This window comes from Ictidomys tridecemlineatus, chromosome 12 (genome assembly GCF_052094955.1).
Source record: "Ictidomys tridecemlineatus isolate mIctTri1 chromosome 12, mIctTri1.hap1, whole genome shotgun sequence".
NCBI classification, from domain to species: domain Eukaryota; kingdom Metazoa; phylum Chordata; class Mammalia; order Rodentia; family Sciuridae; genus Ictidomys; species Ictidomys tridecemlineatus.
The window spans coordinates 97,212,989-97,240,946 of NC_135488.1; the positions used below are offsets into that span (position 1 = coordinate 97,212,989).

Here is a 27,958-nt window from a genome sequence, read left to right on the forward strand (position 1 = left end):
TTCTGTCGCATTCTTTCCATCCTCCCCAGGAGGGAGTAAACTGAGTGTCCACACTTTGTTTCAGCAGAGACACTTCTTGAAGACGCGCGGGGGCCTTTGCCATGTCTGTGTGGCCATCTATCCGAGGCAGATGGAAGCAGGGGTGGAAGGACTCCACGGGGGGCTCTTTGCAGCAACCCCAAGAGGACTACGAGGCCCTGCGGGACCGCTGCCTGAAGGACCACTGTCTCTTTGAAGACAGCAGCTTCCCGGCCACCCAGAGCTCCATCGGCAGCGGGCCTCTGCTCCAGAAGCTGCCACCGCACCTGCAGTGGAGGAGGCCCCCCGTAAGGACGGCAGGGCCCATGAACAGCCACACGATGTGGCAGTGCCCAGGGCTCGGGGCTAGTGGAGAACAGGTCTAAGAAACACAGGATAAAAGGGCTTTTCCTACTCTCTCCTCTCCACTCAACACAGCAAATGCTTCTGACACCAAATTATGGGGAAGACCCCCCTCCCACCAGATAGTTCTTCAGTGGTCACCAGCTGAGTGTCCTCTGATTCAGTCCAGTTCTGACATTATCTACGCTGCCCTTGCATCGGATCTCACAGGATGAGGGCTCAGTCCCCCCCACCCCCTCCAGACTTCCCTTATACGAATGTAATGGAAATGGAAATGTCCAGGATTTCTAATTTTAGAAACATATAGCTTTGGGGGGTTTCGGGGAAGTAAGCAATTCTCATCTAGCTGTTTCCTTATCTGCTTTAGCCCAAACACAGACTGCCCTGTTAGTGGAACACACAAGCTGAGCTCCTCTGTTCCTTGCTCCCCAACCCCACCCAGAGAATGCCGGAGGGAACTTTGCAAGTTGCAGAGGAAAACTCACCCTAAAGTACTTGGTTTTGGTATACAGAGATGTGGATCTGTCTAATGCAGGGACTGCCTGACACACCTTCTAGTCCATGGAGCCTGGCGACTCGTCTGTAAGGCAGACCCCACTTATGGACCCCCACTTGTAGTCAGTGATCGTGATGTGTGCAAGATTCCAGGTCTCTGAGAGGGTGCCTCACACACTCTTGAAGCATGGCAGACATGGCAGAATCTGTGACTTTTCTGGGAACTGGAGGGCTCAGTCTTGTAAGGTTGGCACCCACCTTGGATAACCTGTGCTTTTGACCCTGGACTACAGCTCAGTATTACCATGATCCACTCTTTGGGTTCTCTTCATTTGCTAGAGAGATTCATGGATCTCAGGGAAACACAGTGTTTATTATTAAGGATATTATAAAGGATACTGATGAACAGCCAGATGGAAGAGATAGGGAGAGGATGTAGGAAGGAGTCATGGAGCTTCTGTGCCCACTCTGGGAACCTTCATGGTTCAGCTGTCCAGAGGCTCCACAAACTCTGACTTTCAGGGTATGGGGTAGGGTTGGGGGGTTATAGAGACTTCATTACAAAGGCACAATTGAGTAGATCATTACATTTGGTGATCAACTCAACCTTCAGCCCCTCTTCACTCCCTAGAAGTCCAGGAGAGTAAGGCTGATGAGCCCTTAGTCTTTCCCAGAGATCATCCCCCATCCTGAATCTACTCCAGTCTTCTCATTAGCATACAAAAGACAGTCATCATCCTGATGGTGATTTCAATGGTTTTAGGAACTAAATGTTGTGAAAGAGGAGGGAGACCAAGTGTATACTTCACACTATCACACCAGGTTTTACTTGCTGTCATTAATCCCCAAGAGATGGGTATTGGGTAAGTTCTCACATTCCCCTTTTCCAGTTGACGGGACCAGGTGAACCTGAGAGTGGTCTAAGAGGTAGCTTATCTCTCAGGCCCTGACTACACAGAGTTCTCCAGGACTCTGAATTTTATGAGCTGTAAGAAGGACTTAGAAATAAAATGGACAGAGTCTATATCCCAGATTTTTCTGGGACAGCACTGATTTCACATAGATTCTTCATCTTTGTCCTGTGAAGTTCAGTTGTAGGAAATGAGAAAATATGGTCATTGTAGCTCCTGAGTTTCCTTGTTCTCGAACATGATGACAATTCTGTCTATCCCTTTAGGAGCTGCACAGCAACCCCCAGTTCTATTCTACCAAGGCTAAAAGGATGGATTTGTGCCAGGGAGTTGTAGGTAAGTCTGCACCCAGCCCTGGCCACCTGCGAGCCTGGCTCCACCAAGCCAGGGGTGGTAAGCAGGGGACTCCAGAGATCCCAACAGCACAGGGGCAGGCAGGTTGCAAATGTCACTCAGCAGCGACTCTACCTAACTGTACCTGGATGAGCTCTGTCCTTTGCTGGAAGTTTATAGAAACTTCCTCTCAGGATGTGTGGAAAACTCAAACTTTGCCCAGGACCCCAGATCATCCTCAGTGTCAGTTTATAGGTCTAAATTTTGTTTGAGAAAAATGAGCCTTTTATTTCACTCCCCATAGTGAGTCCTTGGGACGCCAGTTATTAGACTCTCTAGATTAGGTTCTAGCAGGGCTATCATCAACTTGGCTTTTTAAAATAGTAAACGGAAACAACTGTTGGCCCTCAGGGAAGGCACACATACATTGTTACCCATTTTGCAGATGGGAAATTGGGTCCTGGAGAAGTGAGACTTTCTCAGAAGAACATAGATCAATCACCAGTAGGATTTAGAAAAAGTTGGTTGTGTTTGGGTCCAAATTCCTGAGGATGGCACATTTAGGAAGCTGAAAGCTGATCCAATAATGTGGTTCAATTATTGGTGTCAAGTTTAGATTACAGGCAATGTTCCTTACCCCCTGCTCTGGTCCTTCGCTGTACCCCTTCCTAGTGTATAATTCCCGTCTCCTAAACTAGGCTAAGCCCAGGGAGGATAGCAATTGGAACTAGGTGTTTTTGTTGCACGCAAGACATCCTCAGTAGGCGCACGGAGATGCTGGCAGAATGTGCATGCGTGCACAGATTCCCGCAGCCACAGCGTGCTCTCTGGTGCAGGAGACTGCTGGTTCTTGGCTGCTGTGCATGCGCTGACTTTGCACCAGGACATCTTGAGCCGGGTTGTTCCCCTGAATCAGAGTTTCACTGAGAACTATGCTGGCATCTTCCAGTTCTGGGTGAGTGTCTCCCTGGTTCCTCAGCCTGAAGAGGGCCTTTGGAAAACAGGGCTCATAGAAGGGCCATGTCTTTGCCTCTGGGCTATCTTCCTCGGCAGTCCTCATTCACCAGTGGGCGCTCTCTCCCTCCAGTTCTGGCACTTTGGGAAATGGGTTCCTGTGGTGATAGATGACCGATTGCCCGTGAATGAGGCTGGCCAGCTGGTGTTTGTCTCCTCTACTTACAAGAACTTGTTCTGGGGAGCTCTTCTGGAAAAGGCCTACGCTAAGTAAGAAAACCACTACAAGTATTCCCCCTCCCCTCTCTTTTTTTTTTTTTCTCTCTCTCAGTGTTGAGGGCGGAGAGTGGAATCAGGTAAAGCTAATGAAGTGTGATGCTCAGCCAATGGAGAAGTGAGAACATCTTCAGGTGTTTTCTGTAGGAGTCAGCTGAAGAAGTAGTCAGGAATTTTACCTTTCTCTAATGGATAGAGGGGTTTACGAGGGACAGGAACTCTTAGTATGCATTCTTTCTTTTGATCCTGGGCTGGAAGGAAGGCTTGGCAGATACGTGCCAAAGAGCAACCCAGGAATGGGTTCCCTGCTCATTTGGGCCCTCCCATCTATTTATAAATACCCTTTGCCTTTCCTTCTCACGTTAATTCCTTCTCTGGGCAGGCTTTCTGGTTCCTATGAAGACTTGCAATGTGGACAGGTGTCTGAAGCCTTTGTGGACTTCACTGGAGGGGTGACAATGACCATCAACCTGGTAGAAGACCCTATCAACCTCTGGGGCATCCTAAACAAAACCACCTACAGCAGAACCCTCATTGGCTGCCAGACTCGTATAGGGGTGAGAGTGGGATGTGAGGTGGCACAGGGCAGCCTCTCCTGCTCCCACCAGCTCCCTTCATCTGCCTGCTGCTGCTCTCTCCTGCGTGGGACCCAGGGCTTCCATCCAATACCACCTAGAGTCCTGATCTTCAAGCCAGGGCAGTGGAGCTAAGTCTTCAGGGCATGGTAGAATAAAAATGGTGTGTAGAGAAGAGAGGTATTAAATATCAACTACATGCAACATCCACGTCCAATTCAACTACAACAAAGAACTGAGAACCAGCATAGAGAGCCCTCAGTTCAGACCTACCTCAATGATCCCTGTAACCTCACACAGTGACTTAGCAATTGATCGGAGTTTGTCCTCTGTAAAACGTAGGTTACAATCACTTCCAAGTGGCTCATTTGTTGTTGAAAAGGTCAAATGAGACTATGGATGGTGAAGAGTTTTGAAAGCTGTGAGGTACCACATCATTTTGATTCTCTTCTACTTCTCTCTCCAAAAACCGCTGCTCCCTCCAAGTTCATTCCAGGCCTCCCACAATTCCTGGAATGAGCTGCACGCAACTAATGACTGACTGGGGTCTCTCTTTTGTCTTTTCAGGAGGAGAGAGTGCAGGAGAATGGGCTGGTGGATGGCCATGCCTATACTCTCACAGCAATCAGGAAGGTGGGGTTAACTAGGTTTCTCATATCCCTCTCAGCCTCCTCCTTTCCCAAGGCTTCTTACCAAAGCCTTGGCTCATCTTGGTGAATGCTATTTGTGCCCAGTCTTGTATTAAAGTAATCAAGGATCCTCCAGGGCCTGCCAAAACTGGTGGTGGACTTCCAGTAACTCTGTACCTATTTTGGGGGATAAAGTGTTGGGCCTAAGCTTTGCCACTCCCAATGCATCATTTCAGCCTCTCCTAATGGGTCACCCCTTAGCTAATCAGCCCTGCTGTGCTTCACTTCACTGGATGGCTGATGGCAGCCTTTGGCCCGGTTCTTCCCTCCCAGGTTACCGCTTCTCTCTCTCATGCTACTCTCCAATAGTCTCTCAGGTTCCTCCAATTGATATTCATCTTTTAAGCTTCACAGTGCACTGAGAAGAAGGATCAGACAGGCACTCTGCCCACAAATTGCTTAGTGTCAAATATGGACACCTTGAGAAGGCTAAAGAAGCAAAGTAAAAATGGAGAGAGGAGAGCATACAGGGAAGACTTTGAGGGCCCAGAAGTAGAAGAGAAGACATTCACCAGTTGGCTTGGGGAGAAGTCAGAAAAGGCTCCACAGAAGAGATGGCATGGATGGGCTCCCACAAGATGGGTAGATCCCTAAGAAAGAGAAGGGCATTCTAGTGGGGCAGGGATGCTGCATGGGCAAAGCATGGAGGTAAGAAATCTTTAAGATCCTCTGACATTCCCTTGAGAGCCAGAGTCCCCCAAAACTTTCCTTTAACTGTTTCAAATTTCTTGCAATCAACTCTTTTGTAACTTCATACTTCTTGATCTCCAACAGCCATCAACTTTCATTTATTTTCATATTTATTTAACAAATTCATATAGCACTTGCTGTGTGCTAAGTACTATTTTAGGTGTTGGGCTACATTAATTTCTGCCTCTGTTTTTACGTGACCTTCTCCTTCGGTGTCTTCTCCCTTTCTCTTATCTTGCAAGAATGATGATAATCTTTGGATTTAGGACCCACTTCCTAATCCAGGATGCTCTCATCTCAAGATCCTTCCAAACAGGATCACATTCACATGTTCTAGGTGGTCAGATGCTTTGGGGATCCACCATGTAAGCCACTACCATAGCCGTGACGGTTAGCTTCATTTTATAGATCCAGAAACTGAGAGACAGGAGGTTAAATCATCTGTTCTGGGTCCCGCAGCTAGCAAGTGCAAGTAGCAGGGCCACTTTCTACCGTACCCACTCTTCAGGTCTTTGATTTTCCTTTGGAAGTTCTCAGCTGCAGGTCTGAGTCTCACCCAGATATCCGGAAAACTTGGCACTTAGCCAAGCCACTAAACTGCTTCTCATTTTATGTAGGTGACCTGCAAATATGGACCCGAATATCTAGTGAAACCACTAAACTGCTTCTCATTTTATGTAGGTGACCTGCAAATATGGACCCGAATATCTAGTGAAACTACGGAACCCCTGGGGGAAGGTAGAATGGCAAGGAGACTGGAGTGACAGGTTTGGACTGCTGGGGAATGGGAAGAATCAGGTGAAAAAGGAGGCTGCCATTTGCACACAAATTCAGATGTGTGCTTCCTTTGGCCTTAGGCTGGATTTAGAAAGCTTTCAGAGTGTGAAGCTCCATCTCTCACAATTTAAAAGATGCTTTATGGTATATAGATCACTTTCTCTTTTTTAAAAATATTTTTCAGTTGTTGATGTACCTCTAATTTTTATTTGTTTATATGTGGTGCTGAGGATTGAACTCAGTGCCTTACACATGCCAGGCAAGTGCTCTGCCACTGAGCCACAACCCCAGCCTGCACCCCCCACCCCCATCACATTCTGTTTTGTTAGAATAATTAAAGTCAATGTTTATTGAGGACTTGCTAGAGATATGCTAAATCCTTTGATCTTTTACTACCTATTCAGTTTCCCCAGACAGTGCGATATAAGGTCTGTAGCTGCATTTCCACTTTACTAATGGAAAAAAACAGATGCTTAGATGAAGATTTGCTTCCGGTCACATAGCATGACTCAATGAAGGTCTACCGTACCTCAGTCTAGTGTTCTATCTCTGGAGTGTCCAATGCATTCTTGCGCTTGTTGAGTCAAAGTTAGAGAAATTTGAATTGATAGCTGCTGTCTAGTTACCTTAGTGACCTCTGGGCATTCTGACTGAAAGCCTACATTTAGGTTGTTTTTGCCTTAAGGAAGCTTAAAAGAGATGTGGGTTTTACAGGGAACAGACTGGGTATAGGGCATAGATAGGAAGAGAGGCCAAGTGTGAGAGTCTTTCTGCTCATTATGAAGAGTTGCCATTTTTAACCCTGTGTAACACTACAGAGTACACAAATATGTCCACATCTACATTATACTTGACCATTTTTGTAGATGAATAAATTAAGACTTGGAAAAGCAGGTTGAATTTTGCCCCAATAGTATGTGCTGCTTTGAATAAATTGACAGAGGTGACAGAAGAACTGAGTCTATGTGGAAAAATGTCACCCTCCCAAAATGCTTAAATTCTAAAGTGCTACAGAAATATATCATCATAGTGTTGGTGGTGACTGTTCACTTCCTAGGACAAGTACTAACATTAGAGATAGGCGATGAGTCAAATTATCGTTTTGTTACTTTCTATCTATATCATCTAAGGCAAGTTTCATAATTTTTCTGAACTAGAGGTGTGGTGAAGATTAAATAAAAATAGGGATAGGCTGGGGATGTGGCTCAAGCCATAGTGCGCTTGCCTGGCATGCGTGCAGCCCCGGGTTCGATCCTCAGCACCACATACATACAAAGATGTTGTGACCGCCAAATACTAAAAAAATAAATATTAAAAAATTCTCTCTCTCTCTCTCTCTCTCCCTCTCTCTTAAAAAAAAATAAAAATAAATAAAAATAGGGACTTTTATTCTATAATGTTTTATCTGCTGCTAATCCCATCCAGTGTATTTTCCATTTCAAATACTATATTTTTCAATTCTAGAAATTCCTTTTCCAAATCTCCCATTTCATCTCCCAATATGTCTGTATTTCCTTTTACATCCTTGAGAATACGGAGTATGGTTATAAAAGCTATCTTCACATGCTTACCTGTTATTTCCATCTTAATTATCTGTTAACTTTATCTATATTGGTTTCTACTGACTGTTTTTATTCCTGGTCATGGATCACTTTTCTGCTTCTTCATGTGACCAGTAATTTTTTTTAAAAAAATTGGGTGCTAGACATTGTAAATTTTATTTTCTGAATGTGGAATTCTATTGTATTCTTTTAAAAAGTTAGGCTTTTCCTGCCAGGTCGTCACATTGTTTAGGGATGGTTTGGATACTTTGAAGTTTTCAAGCACTTGTAGGGCAGGTTAAGAGAAACTTTTATTTCAGTGATAATTTGACTCCACTACTAACCTGAAGACCCTCTGGGATCTCTAGTGAAGACTTTATGTATTCTAAAGGGTCTTTGAACTCTAGCTGTTGGAAGTTCACATGATTCCCAGCTCTGGCTCACCTCTGAGTATTGTTCTGTCTATAGACCAGCCTTATGCAGTTTCATTTGAAGAAAGCACAGATAAAATTTCAGGCACAGGCTCAAGGGAACCCCTGTGAAGTTTTCTGGAGCTTCTTTATGGAGCGCCCCCACCCCACTCCCCCCAGGCACTTGGCCCAGTACATTTTAGCTGCCTTGGTTTCCTGGAACTCCGGACTCTATCTTCTCCATTCGGCAGGACTGACAGGTTCTTTTTGTATTCCACTTCCTGTATCACTATCCCGGAAACTCCCTCAGGAAGAAGCCCAGGTGATGTGAGGGCTCAGCCCAGGGCTTCCTTCCTCCCAGGATCACAGTCCTGTGCTGAACACTGCCCAGTGTCTGAGAATCATTTCTTATATTTTGTCCCACTTTTGGTTGCTTGTGGCAGGAGGCTAATATAGGACAGTTTTACTCCTTCATAGCCAGAAGTAGAAGTTTAATATGACGAGCTCTGAAAATAAGCAATTCCAGACTCAAATGCCAGCTGTGACATTGAAGAGTTTTGTGACTTCAAGCCAGTGACTTGATCGCTCTTAATCTCAGTTGCCTGATCTCCAAAATGGAGATCAATGTCTCTCTGTCAAAGTTGTTGTTAGCCTTAAGTGATGCTAGCCTTAAATGAAATAAAGTACATCAAGAGCCTCGCCTGGTGCTGGGCTTAGAGTAAGTGATTGACTAATGTTACATGTTGATCTCATAGTGCAGACTGTAAGATTTAGTTGTCTGCAAAACAGTCTGAAAATAATACTAAATAATGACTCCACTGAGCATTTACTAAAGAATTTCTGGCATGTTCTTCACAATCTTGTCATTCCTCATGAAAATGTATCTTTTCTATTTTCAGTTCGAGAAAATGGGAGCTGCTGAGCCCCAAGGAGAAGCTTCTGCTTCTGAGGAAAGATAATGATGGAGAATTCTGGTATTTGACTTGGGGATTTTGGGACACATGCCCTGGCTTACATTCAGCAAATATTTTCTGGGTGCCTCATATATGCCAGGCATCTCATATAAAGAGGTCAGTAAGGCACACTCCCTTAACGGGCTGCCAGTCCAGCAGGGCCAAAAGGGAAATACACTGTCACAGTCCCTGGGATCAGAACCAACACTCAACAACGGCTCAGTGCCCAACACACCTAGAAGCCAACTCTGTGGTCCCCAGTTTTTATAACAAGACCTTTCACTGGAGGCCACCAAACAAGGGGGCAGGTAGCAAGTTCATCTCCCTGATCCACAAGTAGGGGAGGAATTTAAGCATCCCAAGGTTAAGGGAAACGGGGTTGACAGGTTGCAGCCAGAGTCTTGTATGCAGGTCCAGGTGGAAGGTGATGATAATTTTGCTCTGTCCTGTGACTGTTGACGGCACCCCTCCCTTCTGCTCTAGGCCTAGCAGGCACTGCTCTCCTTCCTCAGATTCCATTATGTTCCCTTGGAGACTTTGGTTCTAAGGTCATTTTAGGGCACCTACATTTTGGGAAAAAAAAAAAAAAAGCTTGAACTTTTTCAGGAACAGGTGAAGATGCCATTTTGAGGGAAGGATCTTTGACATGGAGCCCAACGTGTGCTCCAAGCAGGGCTGGGAGGCAGCGGCCTCTCGGGCCTCCATTTTGCTCTCTGCTCAGTACACTCAACACAAGGTTTATCTTTCCTGTCCTGAAAAAGGAGATGAAGACGGAATGGACTACAGAGTCTCGTCAAATGACAGGCCCCCTGATCTGGGCCCTGCCGAGCAGAGTCACACTACGCCTTGTCACCCCAAAGCTACCTCCCAAGATAGCCCAAGTGGACCCTGCTGCTGCTGGAGTCCCACAGAGCCCCCTCTGCTCCCTCCACCTTTGTTTCCCACCCTTTCTATTTACCTCACTCATGTCCCGTGGACTGGTGTTCTCCCCTTACCCGTCCACACTGCTGTGGGGCCCTCACTGCCGAAAGTCTTTTGCTGAACTCTAGAGCCCTGCAAATCCTGTCTTTCTACCCTCCAGATGAGCAAACTGAGCCCCAGAGAGCCTATGTAGCAGGACTCAGCTCACAGTTATCATGTGGGGGTGAAGATCTTAATTAATAACTGGGCACTCACCCACATAGTGCCTATTGAACATCATCAGTCAATTGACTAGTTGAGAACACCTCAGTTTGGCTTTAGTCACTTTCACACAGAAGCGGGACCAGCATCTTCAATATTAACAATGCTAAAAGCCAGAGGGCATGGGCTTCTTGGGGCTCCACTTCCCCTGATGGACCATCACATGGATCAGGCTCACCCCATTCCTGCCTCCAAGGCCAGCTGGGCTCTGCACAGAGCCTGGAGGACAGGGCCTTGGTCTGAGAGAGGGTGGGGTGCCCAGACCACGGCCCCATTCCTGATGTGTGTCCTTAGGACAGGGCATCATCTCACTTGTCTGTGCTGTTTCCTCTTCTTCTCCAGGATGTCTCTGCAGGACTTTAAAGCACATTTTGTGCTTCTGGTCATCTGTAAACTGACCCCAGGCCTGTTGAGCTTCGAGGTGGGCCAAAAGTGGATGTACACCATGCAGGAAGGGAGATGGGAGAAAGGGAGCACAGCTGGAGGCCGGATGAAGTCCTCGTGGCAAGGTGGGCACACATTGGGCTCTAGGATTGGGGATGCCATGTGGGGGAGCCCATCCAGATGGTCCCGTAGACTGAGCCCTGTATGTGTGGCTGAGGAGGAGGGGGCTGTGCTTGTCAGCTGCCCACTCTAGTCCTGGCCTATGTCCTCAGGGAAGAGGGGCCACCTTTGGTCCCAGTTTGCACAGATGTACAGTCCTCTCTGCAAGCTCTCAACTCTGGGTCTGCATCTTTCCCAAGTAGTGCCCCCTCTAATCCACACCAAGGGGACACAGGCACACAGGCGTGGTCACTGAGTGGGTGAAATCTTTCTTCGGTTTTTGGATAAGAACACTGATGCATCAAAGTAACCGCTCCAGGAAGGGCAGGACTGGAACAGTAATCACAGCCAGGTATCTCCCCACTAGAGTCTGGTAGGCAACACACAACCAGGACTCCCGGACTCTCCAGTTAGAGGAGAAAAATGTGCCTAAATTCTTGAGATGGGAGGTTGGTGACCATGTCCCTTCTTCTATGATGGAAGTGGCGAGCCTCCTTTTTGAAGAAAAGACCTCTGAGTCTGATCTCAGAGGGGCAGGGTGGCCTTAGCTCTGATGTTCCCTTCCCGCCACCATATTCGCAATGATTAAATCTGCCCTTATGCTCAGGCTTCACCCTTGCTAAAGCATGAAGGCTCTGAGCAAGTTAACACTGTCACTCATTTAAGCAGCAGTTGTTCTTGGGCAGGATATCTGGGCCAGGCTTTGCTGGGCAAAGGGGCGACAGCATAGGAACAACTCTGGGCAGGTATGTGTAGGAGAACCTGAGGTAGCAGAACAGGAGGTAAATGGGACATAGAGCTGAGGACAAAGGGTCTCCACTCTGTCCAGATGGACCTCAGGTGTGAAGCCTGGTAAAGGTGTCCTCAGACCGTGCACCTCTCAGTGGTTTGGGAAGCCAGATGCCAGCAGAACCAGAGTCCTGTTCTCACCTTGCTGTGTTTTGCCCAGATACATTTTGGAAAAATCCACAGTTCCTGCTGTCTATCTGGAAGCCTGAGGAGGGGAGGCAATCCCCGGGAACCTGCAGCCTGCTAGTGTCCCTGCTGCAGAAGCCCAGGCACAGGTGCCGCAACTGGAAGTCTCGCCTGGCCATTGGCTTCTACGTGTTCAGAGTAGGTGGCCTCTGGGGCCTAGAGTGTGAGGTCCAGCGTGGGGTCTCCAACAGATACCACTTTTTTTCTGGTCCTTGTCCTTTTAGCTATTTGTCCCTGTCCTTGGGACTGGGTTTAAGTCTTGGCGCTTTACTTAGTAATATGCCATCTAGAACAAGTCACCTCCTCGCACTTGAACATCAGTTTCTCCACCTGCCAAAGTTAATGCGAAGGTTGCATAAAAGAAGACCGTGTGGCCGCACTTTTCACAGTGCCTGGCTCATAGATGGTGCAGACAATGTTGGCTCCTTTCCTCTCCCAAGCAGCCTGGGGTTCCTTCCCCAAGGCTTCCCCCCAATTTCCCACCAGGGATCGGAGTGCCCAAGGAAGAGAAGGGACCCTTGAGGGGTGTCTTCTGTGTCAGATTTCATCAGGGTTTGGGGTCCTTCACTGCCTAACCAAATCTTTCTTTGTTTTCCAGGTGAGCAAGGTGAGGTCCACACTTGACCTTGACCAGAAGCCCTAGTTTGGACTGATGCCATTTTTTGTGACTAAGCCACTATGAGATTGGTTTTGACTGTAGCATCCTATGCAAGGAGCTGTGAGAATGTCTGGATAATGCCGTGTGTGTGTGTGTGTGTGTGTGTGTGTGTGTGTGTGTGTGTATGTGTGTGTGTGCGCGCGCGCGCGCACATGTGTGAGTAAGTAAAGAGCATCTGCTATTTTTTTTTTGTCTGAGGATCCTGAAAAATCCTTACACTTCTTTAAGGAGATCTCGCCCAGCACAGAACCAATAAATTTCAGAATTCATTAAATCTCTGCATAAATATCTAGTACTAATATTGAAGGCTGTCACAGCATAGGAAGGATGATAAATGACAACCTTGCCTGAGCTATAAAGCCCATAATAAAATAGACCTAAAACATACGGAACATCAGGAGAACCACACAGCCCACCTACTCAGGGACAAGGGATAAAAGCTTGGGGAGCTGGGTGTGGTGGCGCATGCTTCTAATCCCAGAAGCTTGGAGGCTGAGACAGGAGGATGGTGAGTTCAAAGCCAGCCTCAGAAACTTAGTGAGGTGCTAAGCAACTCAGTGAGACCCTGTCTCTAAATAAAATTAAAAAAGGGCTGGGGATGTGGCTCAGTGGTCGAGTGCCCCTGGGATCAATCCTTGGTACCTAATAATAATAATAATAACAACAACAACAACAATAGCAGCAGCTTTGGGAAATGGGCAGGGGGACAAGAACCATCTGGAGCCAGTGTGGAGGCACCAGAGAAGAAGCCTGAGGGATTCCAGCGGGGGGGGGGGTGGGCGGGCGAACAGACAGCTATTATTTTGTTTTCCAAGAAAAACGAGTGAAGCCCTCATTTTCTCCTATTGGATTGAATCAAGCAAAAGGACTTTTATAAAGAACCCATTATGCATTGGGTCGTGTTTTTGGTTTTCTGTTTGTTTTGCCCTCCTGCCGGAACACTGAGTACTCCCAAAGTTGCCTATTAAACTTAAAAAGTTGCCTATTTATATTAAACTTACAGTCTAAATGGAATTTGGGTCAATTTACAATAAAAAGTGTAAGCAAATGAAAACTGCAAACCAGTTATAAAAATAAAAAGGCCAGAAAAAAGTCATAAGGGAATGAAGGAAGGCAGGTTTAGTTTTAGAAAAACTAAACCCAGAACAGTGATGAGGGCGGGTCATAAAATTAAGCTCTGAGATTCCTAGCAGATAAAGCAAAGAGGGCAACTGGATGGTTCTCTAGTTCTCATTATCTGAAAAAGAAAACATGTATCATAAAGTGATGTATTTTGTTTCCCCAGCCCCAGGTGAAATCTGCTGAACGGGTCTGTGTTGATGGGTGATGTCTTTGTTAGCAGTTATATGTAAACCAAAGGCATGATCCTGGACCTCTTCTTTCTCCATAGCCTTGAGTGAGGACAAAGGGGAGAGGAAGTAAAAAATAAAAATAAAGAGAGGTAAGGGAAGAAGAAAGAAAAGCAGATAACAAAGCATATGCCCAGGCAATGTGAGATGCAGAGAGCTGCTTCAGGCCTGAGTTCCCATGCGGAAACTCATGGGAACTGTTTCGGCTGGGGGGACCCTGCCATGTCCCGCCGCTATCTGTACGTAGCTGCTGTGCTGCAGGTGGAGGAATGGTGATGGTCCAGATGCACCTGTGACCCCTAGTCATATCTCGGTCACCCTGAGATTATGTCACATACATGGAGGCAACATAGAGTGTACAGAGAACGTTGGAACTCAGCTGTCCTGAATTCCAGTTCTGTATGGGACTCTCCAGGACAGATGACTTACCTTGGCTGAGCCTGAGCTCCTGGGTGGTGAAATGGAGCCTGCAGGCACGGGGACAAATCAACTCACGTCAGCCCCTGCTGGAGTTCCAGCAGAGGTGCCCCAGCACGTTCTAGTTCTCATCCCCCTCACCCCTCAGCCTCATCCTCCACGGGGGTAATGGGATTTGCCTGATCAAAGGCCACTTCAGTCCTGGCTCCTGAAAGAGGGCCCCAGGCCTGGTCACCAGCCCTGGGTGATCACCTCCACTGGTGTCCTTCTGTTCCCCACCCACAGCACTATAATGACAGGAGGAAACTGCCCGCTGAGTTCTTCTGGGCAAATGCTCCCCTGAGCTGGCCTGAGGCGTTCCTTAAAGAAAAGGAAGTGAATCGGGAGCTGTGGCTGGAACCAGGCACATACCTCATCGTGCCCTGTGCATCCGAGGCCCACCAGGAGTCGGAGTTTCTCCTCAGACTCTTCTCCAGGAAGCACATCTTGTAGTAAGGACTCAGGTTGGGGCCTGCGAGGGCCATTGCAGGCAAAGAGGACAAGGCTGGGGATGGTGAATGGGGAGTCTCTGCTGCTAGGATGAGAGAGAGATAAGGAAAGCTGGGGACCACGGTGGCTCTCTATTTAGAGGCCATCCCTTTCCACTCTCCTTCCACCAACCCTGGAAGAGAACGGGATGAGAGCCATGCTTAAATGTCAGAGATAAAAGGATAGAGCAGACATAGCCCATGCCCTTGTAAAGTTGAAGATGTGGTAAGGACACAGACATATAGGCCGTCGTGGATATTGCAATATATTGAGTATAAACATTTCTATGTCCAGAGGCTAGAGGAGTATCAGAGAAAGGTATGTGAGCTGAACTCCACAGTCCTGGGGGAGCAGGGATGGCTTCAGGGAGGGGTGATTCCTGAGAGAGGCACAGGGCTTGTTCAGATGAAGGGTGGTTGTCATTCGTTAGCTGACTCAGCTGCCACTAGTATGCAGTTGAATCTACATAGATTCATCCCAACCCAACTTAATATTTTGCCTGGGATTGATTTAATGTGATGGCCTTTCAATAGCAGGTGCTTTGTTTTGGTTTGTTTTTTATGTTGTGGCCATAATAGTTTGAGTTGATCTCAGGCCTCACTGCCAGACCAGACCATTGAGTTTTGAACTCTAAGTAGGGGTAGTCAGAGGAGCTTAGGGGAGTTAGGAGAGGGGAACTATGCCCTGTGGCTGGACTGGACACTTCCAGGGGACGTGGGAGGTGAGAGATGTGAGCCCGGTAGGACTGCATGGCACGTCAGCTACAGAACTTAGAACATGAGCTCCCCCAGGAGGGTCAATATTGGTTCAGAGGTTCCCAAGATGATTCCCCAGAAGAAACTCTCTGTCTTTTTCTTTCCTCAGTGAACTTGGCAACGATTCCAGGGTGGTCTACTCCAAGGTGAGAGGTCTGGTTGGAAGTCCACACGACGGGGCCTATTTCAGTGTCAGGGTGGTGGGCACCTCTCATCCTGGTAAAGTGTCAGCAAATATCTGTGTACCCTGCTTCCCTGCTCTATGGCAAAGGTACGTGTCATCTGTTGTGCTCTCAAAGTGCCCATGTCAGCTGTTTTTGTACCAGGAAAGTATAGATAATTGTCCTTCTGGTTGGGTTCTCATCATCCAGGGCCCAGCGCTCCAGGGGCATGGGAGATACCTATACTTGCTCTGCTTCTGCTTCTCTCTCCCTGGTGTTTCCTTGGCTCATTTTGCTATTTGTTACTTCCCCCAGCATCAGGGAGAACCAGAGAAACAGAGATGTTTGTGAATGCTGTGTTGCAAAATTTAAGACAATGCAAGGTCAATTTCAGAGGCCTGGGAGCCCTGAGGCAATAACGTTTGCAGGAGAGTCTATTTAGACAGCTCTTTTTGTTTTTCTGTTCCTACAGGAAATAGTAGAACAAAATGAAGAGCAGAATGAATTCTTCACCAAATTCTTTGCCAAGGTTAGTTGACTGGTGGTGTTGGGCAGGGGTGGAAGGAGGGGGAGGGGGGGATAAAGTAGAGCATAAAATTTTATGAAATGTGGGCTTGCATTTGTTTGATGCTGTATGTAAAATGTGATTTAAGGCTTCCTCTTTCCCTGTTGTAGTCAGCTTTTGTCTCACCTTGACCAAAACACACCTGACAAGAACAATTTAAGGGAGGAAAAGTTTATTTGGAGCTTCTGTCCATAGATGGCTGCCTCTATTGTTCTGAGCCTGGGGGTGAGGCAGAACAATATGGCAGATGAGTGGGGTAGAGGAAAGCAGCTCAGGACATGGCAAAAGGAGAGAGAGAGAGAGAGAGAGAGAGAGAGAGAGAGAGAGAGAGAGAGAGAGAGAGAGCGCTGCACTCACCAGGAGCAAATATAAACCCCAAAGGCAGTGACCCACCCCCTCCAATCACTCTCCACCTGCCTACAGTTATTGCCCAGTTAATTCAGATCAATGGAATAATGCAATGATTAGATCAAGGCTGTCATAACCCAATCATTTCACCTCTGAATCTTCTTGTATGTTGCACACATGAGCTTTTGGGGAACACCTCATCTCTAAACCATAACATCCCTCGGCTGCTACTTTCTATTAAAGTCTTCACATTTTAGATGAGTGTGAAGAGGCATTGTCTCTAGAAGTAGTTAAGATGATTATCTATTCTCGGAAGCTATATCAATTAGTCACAGGCAAAGCAAAGAAGATTAATTGGAATCTTATATGTAGTGTTTATAAAGGTTTTCCTCCATACCCAGGGTTTCTAAACATTTTGCGCTGCAGTGCTTTAATCAAATGAAATCTAATAGTGAATCCAAACATATAACACACACACACACACACACACACACACACACAGAGTAAACATTGTACATTATGACTATGTATAAATTTTATGAATTCAAGTGTATGATACATTTCATTGATATTTTATAAAGTCAAATTTTAATAAAAACTCTAAAATTTTGGCTGATGAGCTTTTGTGAAGAACAAAATTCAAAGCAAATTGCTGACATTCTAAGATACTTCCACAGAGAATCACTTCTCCCTATAAACCTGCTTCTTAAGGGTTCTACCCTGCTGGTGTGCTCTGGACTTGGCAACCAGTCAAAGAGCATTGTAAAGTCTTTATAAAATCTCAGATTTAATTACATGTCTGGCCACAATCCTTGTGTACGATATAATGGTGTCACTTATTTCTGCTCAGAAATGGCACATATACCATGTTGAACCTATGCAGGACAGGATGTTCCCAGCCCCAATAGCTTGTGACCCCTCTGCTAATGAATGTTCAGGAACAATGGTTTTCTCTCTCCATTCTGCTTTCCATTCAGTATCCAGAAATAAATGCCATTCAACTGCAGAAGATCCTGAACCGAATGACCTGGTCAAGTAAGTATCTTAGAGTTATTCAGTAGGACTCACAAGGGGACACACATTTTCAATATTCCATCTCTGTTTCTCTTGGCTTGGTGGGATATGTGAATCAGTGAAAGCCGGTCTCACCTGGCAACCATGTTTGACACCAGGATGGGTTTTGTGGTCTGGCAAAGCAGTAGAGCTTTGAAGTACTTATTTTTTGCTTGGTTTGGGTGTGTAGAGGTATATGGCTAAGAAAATGAAGACCTTTCCCCATTTTGCTAGTTTGAAAAGAAGAACTCCTTTCTTGGCATATCAATTCCATTTCTTCAACCTGGGTTATAAATTTTAATTATTGACTAGACTACCAGGGAACTCTCTGATAAACTTATATTTAAATTAAGCAAGCTACAAAAATCTGGAATAATACAGCATATCATCTAGGAGGATTGCAGATGGGAGCTTTCATATGATGTCTAGGATAAACTATTAGGAAAGCTTAAAGTCCATATAAAAACATTGCATGTACATATTTGGAACAAGAAGACCATGGAGGAAATACACTGATTTCTGCAGGGAGGCAATTGAACTTCAGAGTAAGAAAGATAAAACAAATGATTAATGAGTATTTTCTATCTAAGATATTTGATTGCCTCTTTATATGAAGCCAAGGTTCTGAACCTATACAAATTACAGTCCAGGGTATGTCTCAAGGTTTGAAATAGTTTCCAGATGTTTTCTCAAAGTCTAATTTACTTATCAGTGAAAGATCCAAAAAGGAAGACTCTAGGTGTTCTAGAACATCAGAGACACCTGAAAAAAATTCTATGCTGATTCTAGAAAATTTATCTCAAAGAAATGGCTTGTGCCATTTTTAAGTTTCTCGATTGCAAGTATACAAGACACTTTTCCTAAAAATGTGTGGACATATTGCTTTTGTTTAGGCTTATGTGAGGATTTCTGGAACTTCTGTCAGAGAACTACTATAAATTTTGACAAAATATTTGGTAAAATCTCCCACAATGTGAGTTGGAAAAGAGTAATATTAGACATATTCAGAAGTCTTAACACCATTCCCACAGCTATGCAAATATACAACAAGAGAAATAATTCTTGATTATTAGTGAAAATTTATGTATATTTTAAGTGTCTAGAGGAGGATCCTAGACTTAGTCCTTAATTCCTTTTATTTCCCTAACTTTAATCAATGGCTTAGAAGAAGACATAGGATGTAGGGTCAGTGCATCTGCAGATGGCACCAAGCTGGGAAGAATCACCTAAATAATAGACAGAAGAATAAAAATCCAGAATGTTTTCAATAATCTGGGCCCAAAGCAAAAAAGATGAAATGTAATTAGGATGATCATAAAACACTGCCATTGTTATTTTTTAAAAAATTAGTTGCACAGGTTTCTAACTTTTTAAAGACCTCTTTTTTTTTCTTTTGTGTATGTGACAATTTATGTGAGAGATATTTGGTTAATTTAGTTGACTTTCAACTTTTGAACTAATAATCTCAACTTGCTGCTAAATAAGCTAATGCAAATTCAGCTCCATTTAATGGAAGCATTTAGATCTGTGTTTATGAAATTGTTCTCCAAGTAACATTAGACTAAGTGATTTTAGTAAATATTCTAGGAAGTGAAAGGAGTTCATTTCTGTGGTCAGTGACACTTGGGAAATTCTGTATCACACTATCATGTCCACAGCTCAGGTGTGTCAGACCAGTGGGGTAGGCTGCTTCAAGGCCCAAGAAAGTACCTGCATGTGACATGAGAGATTTATGATTTATTGGGGAACGTTTACAAGAGATCAGTGACTGCTCCAAGAGGAGTTCAATCAGGCTGAACAGGTAGCATCTCTGTCCCTCTAGGTGCCTTGCCAAGCACAGTGCCTCCATCCCTCATGACATAGGTCCAGAAAAGAGTGCCTCTGTCCCTCATGATGCTTTTTCCAGTGGCAGCACCTGTGTGAGTGACAGGTATCCGCTCCATAGTTCCCACAGTTCGCCAATGAGAGAGGGGTTTTGTATGTTAGGCTGCAGAAGCACTGATACCATCAGCATTAGTTTTCTTAGTTTGCTTACATGATCAGCATCCCAAGGAGCAATTGTCCTGGCATACAAGCAAGAAAGTAGCTTTCTAGAGATAACACTAACTCACCCTAGTTCCCAGTGTGTACAAGAGAAACCAATGTCCTTCAGGATAACATGGATCTGGATGTTCCAGCCCAGGGTCTCCCTCACTATTCCCTTAACTTGGCTAGGTTTTTTGGGAGCAGAAAGGGGGCATTCAGGGACATGATGTTTTACTATCTCCTTTTTCTTTAAGGACAATAAACACATAATTTCAATATTGGCCAAGGTGCTTGGTGAAGGGAGGAAAGGGGCTATAGACACAAATTATATATAGGATCACAAAACTCTCTGCAGAACATCTCCCTTGGAAAATAATTTGGGAAATGCTAACTGAGAACTTTGGAAGCGATAGGCCCACCGTAATCAAATTGCATCAGAGGAATATGTTCAAGTCTTGGTGTCATATTTTAGACGAGCACTGGCAAAGCCTAGGCTCCAGAAAGGGACGACAAGGGTTTAGAAACCATTCCATTTGAGCAATAGTTGGGGATATGATCCTATGTAGAGGGATGGGAGAAGTCACAGAGGAGACAAACATCATTTTTATGCTTTTCTGGAGACAGAACTGGGCCAGTGAGTGAATATTACAGGAGGATCCTTTGGAATCAAAAAAATTCAAAAAGTTTCTCTGGAAGCTCTGTCTATGTGGAAGGGTGAGCACTCATCAATGACGGAGCAGCCATCGTGAAGCCTGAGGAGAAAATCCCCCAGTTTGGGTGGGAACTTGAACCAGCAGGCCTCGCAGTTCTCCTTCAGGACTGGGAGTCTGTGGCAATGATCCTGGCCCTCCCTAGACGCAGAGCGTGTGTTCATTTCTCCCACTGTGTGAACAAAGCCCAGCCAGGAGTGGGTGTCCTCTCTAGGGTGTAGGAGCCACCATCAGGTCCCCTGTCTCTCCACTGCTCCCTCCTTACTCTTTCCACCCTACATACACGGTGTCAACATAATCTCTGTCTGCCCTGGGCAGTGCTGCCTCCTTCTGTTCAGAACAGGGGCTGCAGTCCTAGGCCAGCCCTCCACTATACAAACTCCTTTGCTTCCTGCAGGTCTGGGGAACAGACAGCCCTTCTTCAGCTTTGATGCCTGCCAGGGGATCCTGGCCCTCCTGGACGTATCTTTTCAGGTTTGTGGGTGGGTGTGTGCTGCTGGTCAAGATCTTGGCTCATCCTGTCCAGGTTTGGATCCCCACCCAGGCCCTTGCTAGTTGTTTGATCTTGGACAATCACTGAACCTCATCATGCCTGCACATCAGGTACACATCTGATACAGTGAAGAGAGTATTAAAACCTCTTCTGTAGGGTTGGTGTAAAAATGCAAATAGATAACTCAGGTAATGTGCTGAGGTCAGAACTGCCGTCTGTTAACTATCAATAACAATAATCTGCTGGGTGCAGTGGCCCATGCCCGTGATCCTAACCCTCAGGAGGCTGAAGCAGGAGGATTACAAGTTCAAGACCGGCCTGGGCAACTTAGCAAATGAAATTTTTTAAAAAGTAAAATAAAATAGGCTGGGGGTGTAGCTCAATGGTAGACTACTTGCCTAGCAAATGCAAGGTCTTGGGTTCAATTCCTAGTACCAACAACCCCCCCCAACATATCTTATTTTCCTGAGAGTAAGGTTGAGGCATCTGCAGAGTGCTGCCTAGAAGTCATTCTCCAGCATTCATAAGAGAAGGCAAGAGCCACAGGGCTCTGAGTCTTTCCTCTGATGATGGGCAATGGTTGCCCTATTTACATATCAGGAAACCAGAGCTCAGGGAAGTCAAAGACATGCAGGACCTCGGCTTTCCTCGTTCCGAACCCTGTGATTTTCCTAGCAAACATTCTGACTTTCCAAGTGGACAGTTAAATCAAAGTTTGATTATCTGTACTGCAGAGAGGCAGAGAACGGATCATCTGAGGAATTTTGTGAAAAACAGTCGTCTTTGCAGACACTCAGAGGTGGTACAGGATGGTACAGGCAACAGGACAGGTTCCATCCTTGTCCCCAGCTCAGGGGAAAAGGAGGAGCTCATTTCTAGACTATGGGGGAGCTAATGCTACAAGGCGTAAAGCGCATAACACAGGGAAAGCATGCAACTCAGTGCCAGCCACGGGAGGGCCCAGAGAAGGTGCATGGTGGTGTTTTGACCCAGTCTCTCTGATGCCTGGGTATTTTGACATTGTCTACAAGGTCACCCATTTTGCTTTTAACTTTTCAAAAAACGAGTAAGTAAAAGAAGCAGCCTTAGCCACCTTGTGCCTAAGCTCTTCCGTACATTGATTTTAACTCTAACGAGAAAAAGTTACTGGATTTTATTTAAATCACATCCAATTGGCCATGATAAAATATCCTGCTTCACTAAATGATGGCTGTTGTCATCACTTTCGACATCATCACTTCTTCCAAAGCCACTGTGCTATGGCTCATTCTGTCCTTTCCTAGCAAGGGCAAGGGAGAGCTAGGCTGGACTGGCCAGTGAAGGGAGGCCAGGTAGGGACATCGGACCTTGAACGGGGCCATCCACAAATTGTACACTGCTTATAGAGGGCCCATTAGTGCTTCCAGAATCAAGGATGCAGTGCTGTCCTGCCAGAGTTCACCTTGACCTGTTATCAGCTTAATGCATCCGGGACTGTGAGCATCCAGGAGTTCAGGAGCCTGTGGAAGCAGCTGATGCTGTACCAGGTAAGGACAAGCCCTAGCCATAATCCTCTGAGGAATGGTACAGAAATGGCAATTCTTCAACACTACGTAAGATATCTCTCTCCCCTTTATACCTGACCACTTGCCACATCTTCTCTGCTCTTCCTGCAGTGAGTGCTTGCTCTTCCTCTCTCCCAAACTCAGACAGCCTGCTGCAGCGGTCTCCTGAGTTTCTAAGACACACATCTGATCAGCTTGCTTCTTTGCAAAAATCTTTTAAAGACCCCTGTTTGCTTTCAGAGCCAGTCCAACATCCTTAGCAAGGTGTGCATTTAAAGTTCTTCCGAAACTGGCTTCTCCTACTCTTTCAGTCATTACTTAAAACTCTCCCACTTTTTCCTTGAGTCATGAAGTTAGAAGCACTTCAAAGTATGGAAAATGTACTTAAATCAAGCACATTGACCCACACCCAGACTATCCATACCCCATGAGAAGACCTTGGTCTTTCTCAGAACCTGTAGATAATGTGAGATGATAGGAGCCTAGCCTGGACCCTCTGCTGAATCCTTAATCCACCAGCGGTCCCCCCACGGCTATGACACTGCACACGTAGGGGCTCAGATGGTGCTTGGGCGTGCCTGCCTTCCTTAGCCTTTGGTTTTGGTTCTTTGCAGGAAGTTTTCCACAAGCAAGACAGTAGCAGGTCAGGACTCCTGGACTGGGTGCAGCTGCAGGCTGCCGTGATGGAGGCAGGTAAGCAGAGGAATGGAGGAGCTGGTGCCGGGACAGGTGCCCACTCCCCGGGCAGGGAGGAGGGGTCCCATGACATTCTGAAGTGGCTCCCCAAATGCAGAGGCTCACAGGTGTGGATCTTCAGGTATCAAAAACATTGAGTATTCTGATTGTTATGATCGTAGCTAAGATTTATCAAGGATTGGCACATCTGGTCTCTCATTTAATCGTCAACAACACCCTGTTCAGTCCACCCTACAGAGGAAGAAATTAAAGATCAGAGAAGTTAAAGAACTTGCTTGGGGTTTTAATGCAGGAATACTGGGCCCCGGGATTGCCAAGTCAAGCACTGAGCACCAAGTCTGAGTACTAAGCAGTCTGCCTCCTGCCTTGGAGGCCAATGACCACTTGATAAAAAGATTTCCATGCTGGTGGCCTAAAGGGGCAGGCATGGGGAATGGAGATGAAATGAATTGATTAGATAATTAGAAGATTTGAAATGAATGACATTAAAAAAAGATCTCCACGCTATCAGGATTCAAGTCCCTTAAGTGAAGGGATGGGTGGGGACACGGGTCCCAGAGCGCCAGCACTCAGCACGGGAGCCTGTGCTTAATGCAGGAATCGTGCTTGGGGACGACGTCTGCCAGCTGATGCTCCTCCGCTATGGTGGCCCCAGACTTCAGATTGATTTTGTCAGCTTTGTCCTCTTGATGCTGCGTGCAGTGAACATGGAGAGTAAGTGAGTGGGGGACCAGGGGCTTTCTCTTCATGTCCCGTGATTGCCCGCTTGCCCCTAGTTCAAGCTCAAGAGAGCTTAGTGCCAGTCCAGAAACAAGAGGCTGGGGAGCCCTGGGGACTGTGGGTCATGTGCCAGTCTAAACTAATTCACACCCTGCCTTGCTCCAGAGGCAGAGGTTTGAGGTATTTCATTTATAAGAAGTGTGGCCATGGGTGGGTACATGGAGGTGGAAATTGGTTTCCCTTGCATTTTCAGCATGGATGTGGTTAAGGTATGGGGAGGTATGGAAGGAACTAGTTTATAATGTTTCACACACACACACACACACATGCACATACAAAGTAGCTGTGTTCCTTTCTGCTGTATTTTTCACAGATGTCTTCCAAAACTTAACCAAAGATGGCAAAGGGATATACCTCCAGAAGCCCGAGGTAAGTCTTCCCCCAAGAAGCCAGCTGTCATTGGTTAGGTAAAGGTGGCCCTTGCAGGCCCAGGCTCTTATGAAGTAGAAGGGTTCTGGGGGCCCTTCATTCTATTGTGTTGGAGATTGGGCACTGCATTTATGGACTTATTCATTCATTTATGAAATATTTACAGAGTACCCACTTAGTGTCCGGTATGTCTGAAGGGACCGGGGAGTGACTAGCTCTGATCACAACAATGCCATGTGATAACCCCATAAATTTTCAACAATGTAGGACAATCATTTATTTAGCTCCCAAGCCACATGAGTGGGAGCCAGTGGGTCTCAGCTGGCTTGTTCATACTTCTGTAGGCTGGCTGGGAGCTTTGCTGGGACACTTTAATTGGGGAAACTTGACCAGGCTTGGCCTTCTGAGGACAAAGACAGACGTACAAGAAAGAGAGCTTAACACGCAAGGCTCCAAGACCAAGGCTCTGATCTGACACACCCCTCCTGGCAGCTCCTTCTGTCAATCAAAGCAAGTCACATGGCCAAGTCCATTTCAACAGACCGGCAAATAGCCTCCTCCTCTTTCATGCCACATTGCAGATAGCAGGCCATGAACCCAGAGATGGGTGAGGAACTGGGTCTAGCAGTAAACTCTAGCACAGACAGTAATGAGAGATCTAGTCTCCATGGAGCACTCCACGAGGCCTCTCTGGAGGAGGTGGCATTGAAGCTGAACATGATTAAAGCATATTCTATGTGTTTACAAGAAGGAGCCAGCCAGGGAGTATTCTGGCAAGGAAAGGCGGCGTTGGCTGAATGGATCAGTGTGTGGAATTCTGGGTAGAGAAGAGAGTGAGAGGAACTGGCTCAAGGTGAGTCTCAAAGTCAGGGTCAGATCAGGCAAAACTTGAAGGCCAGAAATAAATCTCACTGAAGAGCTGGAACTGCTCTACACCAAGTTCAAGCACTGCATTCACTGTCCTTGTGACCTTTTTCTGAATCTCATTTAGTGCTTCACACACAGTAGGTGCTTGACAAATGTTTGTTGAATGAAGAAGGTGATATGTTTAGGAGAAGACAAACAAATGCATGACACCAATTATCTCCTCTGATCCTTCAAAATGCTCTGCTTTATCAAGGACCTGCTATGAGCTGGTCCTAGCTAGTGTTCACTGCAAGGATGTTGGAGTCTGGAGTTGAGTCACCTGTTCTTTTTATTCTGCAACACTTTTTCCATATGAGCTGCTTAGAAAGGCCCCAGTAAAAGCTGAGATTTCTTCCTTGATCTCAAATGTCTACTTTATATCCTATATTCAAAGATATAGAGAGGTCCTAAGCATACGTGTCCTTACAGTCACTCCAGTAATTGATGTGTATGTGGGGTGCAGCTTCATTGCCCCGTGAAGCTTTCTCTGACACCACTGGTCCTTTCATTAATGTCACCTTCATCAGCAGCAGTGTCATTTTGATGCACTGCTTTGGTTTCTCCAGAGATCCCCTCAATGAGAGATCAGAGGGACCTTAATTGTAAACACATAGAAAATGCTTTAATGATGTCTGCTACCCCATCGGCTTGTATACCTGCGGTGTGTGAGCATGCCACAGTTCTCAAGGGGGAAAAATGCATTGAAAATTGAATACAAAATCAGTCCGGATCTTGACAGTCATCATTCACAGGCACCGTGAGAAGTCAAGGTTGATTATATTTCAGGTTGATTTATACTTACTACCAGGTGGTGTGGTCCCTCGGGCTAAACCATCCATTAATGTCCCATCTCCATGACTCCCCAGGTGTCAGGGAAAGGGGCCTCAAGTCAGGTGGGGGTGAACTGATCATGATTTGTTTTCCCTTCGTGTCCAGTGGCTGATGATGACTCTGTATTCCTGAGAAGCCTGGAACCTTGTCTGCCCTCACTACAGACTCTGCATATGGGCCACCGGTACCTTTGGCCGAAACTAACCCTCACTCACCCCAGTTACTGTTCTTCAGGACTGTGCACCAGCCGTCACCTGCTCAGCTGGGAAGATTTCTCTCCTGCAGCTCTCCCCTTTGGATGGTCAACATGCTGAAAGGAAAGGAAGGTGGCAAAGATTGCATTGGATTTGTTAAGTCCAGCTGTCCTTCCCTGTGACCATAACCTTGCCACCACCATCAGAGACGTTACCTGACATGACCTGAGCAATACAACTGTGGGCCTGGTGGGCTTAGTCTCTATGGGACACTTCATGGCTGTCCCACTTAAATGACCTTACATGCACCAGGTATCATCACACTTGAGATAACACTCTAGGTTTCAAGGTTTGAAGAAGGAATGCCGTATCCTTCGATATCTGTAAATTGGTAGAGGTATAGGCTAAGTTTCTACTCTTTGGGTGGAGTTAGGGACATAGCAGGCTTTCATGAACATAGAAAATAAGAGAATTGACTGGATCCAGGTGGAATGTGCTGGCTCTGGCCCCTGGGACCACTCTTGACTTCTGCTGACAATCTCTTTGGATGACCGGATTTGGGGCCACTGTGGATTTAAGATACCTGAGTTCTCAAAGGCCTTCTTGCTTGTAACAGGCATCAGTCTATTTTCTTAACCTAGGGACTATTGGATCCATTTGAAATCAATGTTCCTCCTTCAAAGAAGAATGACAAATCCCTGCTAAATTATAGAGTTTGTCAGTGGATGGTTGGCATATCTATTTTTTTTCCAGCTACTATGATATGTCATTACGTGTGGCATCCCTACCAACCCCAAACCCAAATGCAAAACCAGAACAAAGGCTGTTTTCCAAAGCCCACACGTTTCACTCACAGATTAGCATCCCAGCACCATTCATTACTATTCTATTTGTTCTTAATATACAAATGAGTCTAATAAACATGTCTACCGGGTCTTCAAGTCCACAGTGGACTAAAGGAAGCAGCTGAACGAGGAGCTAAGAGTGTGTCACTTGCAGAACTAAGGAGATTTGACAGCCTGATAGATGAGCAGTGTACTAGAAGCATGGAACACTTTAAAAGCGAATTTCAAGGAGGTAGAAAAGTATTTTACTTAGTTAAAAAAAAATCTTCATTTATTCCAAATGATAATATGTATGTCTTGCCATAAAGTGCAAGATACGTGAGGTGTCACTGATTTTATAAATGATGATCATGTACTTATAGTTTAAAATTTTTTTGTCCTTTCATTTATTGGTGTATTTGTCCTCAGATTCAGCCATTGTAAATATTGTCTTAGTCAAGTAGTCATTGACTTGATCCATGAATGACATCTTGGAGATTTTAGGTGATGGGAAGAAGATAGCATTTTTCCATTTGTGACATTCAGGTGACAATGTGCTGGTTGTGTTCTGCGTGGATGGATCTACTTCCAAGTAAAGTCAGAGAGCTTTTTGGTGGTCTGCACTGCCCTCCTATACCTCTCATGTGTCACCCTCACTCCCCTGAGTCCATGCATCACCAAGGCAACTCAAAGATGACCTGTGCTCTGCTACTTATCCCCAGTGTTCCTCAAAGCTGATCAGGAGCAGAGCCAGGCCCTCTCCCCATCTTCTGTCATTCCGGGGCAAGCAGAGATCTGGGTGAAGATAGGTGACCAGGATCAGGTGGAAGCTATGGGAGGTGGACATCAACAGTCTGTAAAGCTGAAAGCCTAGTTTACTGTGACCAAGAACAAGTGACAAGTGTGCAGCCAGCCCATGAGGGACAAATGTCAGTCCTCCCATGCTGAGGCCGGGTGGGTGGGGGAGGTCAGCGAATCCAGAGGTCAGGTTGTCTGCAAGTCCGTCCAAACAGACAGAGCACATACCCATTACTGGCTGTCAGAAATCTCAGGGGGAAATACATGAC

The 27,958-nt window shown here is 45.9% G+C and overlaps 1 protein-coding gene across 2 annotated transcripts; it reads left to right on the forward strand.

Annotated features, from left to right (window-relative positions):
• The first annotated feature begins 101 nt into the window (after positions 1-101).
• Capn14 (calpain 14) lies at positions 102-26,356 on the forward strand. 2 transcript variants are annotated; one of them, XM_021724538.3, is made up of 21 exons: positions 102-326; positions 2,054-2,123; positions 2,957-3,075; positions 3,208-3,344; positions 3,733-3,907; positions 4,496-4,558; positions 5,986-6,071; positions 8,932-9,006; positions 10,510-10,676; positions 11,660-11,823; positions 12,284-12,292; positions 14,395-14,600; positions 15,502-15,538; positions 16,026-16,082; positions 17,444-17,501; positions 20,652-20,716; positions 22,205-22,273; positions 22,906-22,984; positions 23,585-23,701; positions 24,081-24,136; positions 25,979-26,356. In XM_021724538.3, the coding sequence occupies exons 1-21, from the start codon at positions 102-104 to the stop codon at positions 26,003-26,005; spliced, it is 2,061 nt and encodes a 686-aa protein (XP_021580213.3). In that variant the 3' UTR covers positions 26,006-26,356. The 2 variants fall into 2 exon arrangements, with proteins under 2 accessions (XP_021580213.3, XP_040127087.1); XM_040271153.2 differs by lacking the exons at positions 102-326; positions 2,054-2,123; positions 3,208-3,344 and having other exon boundaries at positions 3,053-3,075.
• The last annotated feature ends 1,602 nt before the right edge of the window (positions 26,357-27,958 follow it).

Bases quoted from the DNA above. Each gene is read 5' to 3' on its own strand.
- Capn14 (XM_021724538.3), top strand. From the start codon at position 102: ATGTCTGTGTGGCCATCTATCCGAGGCAGATGGAAGCAGGGGTGGAAG. The intron at 10,677-11,659 runs GTGGGCACACAT...TGTTTTGCCCAG, and splicing joins GATGAAGTCCTCGTGGCAAG to ATACATTTTGGAAAAATCCA. The intron at 24,137-25,978 runs GTAAGTCTTCCC...CTTCGTGTCCAG, and splicing joins TATACCTCCAGAAGCCCGAG to TGGCTGATGATGACTCTGTA.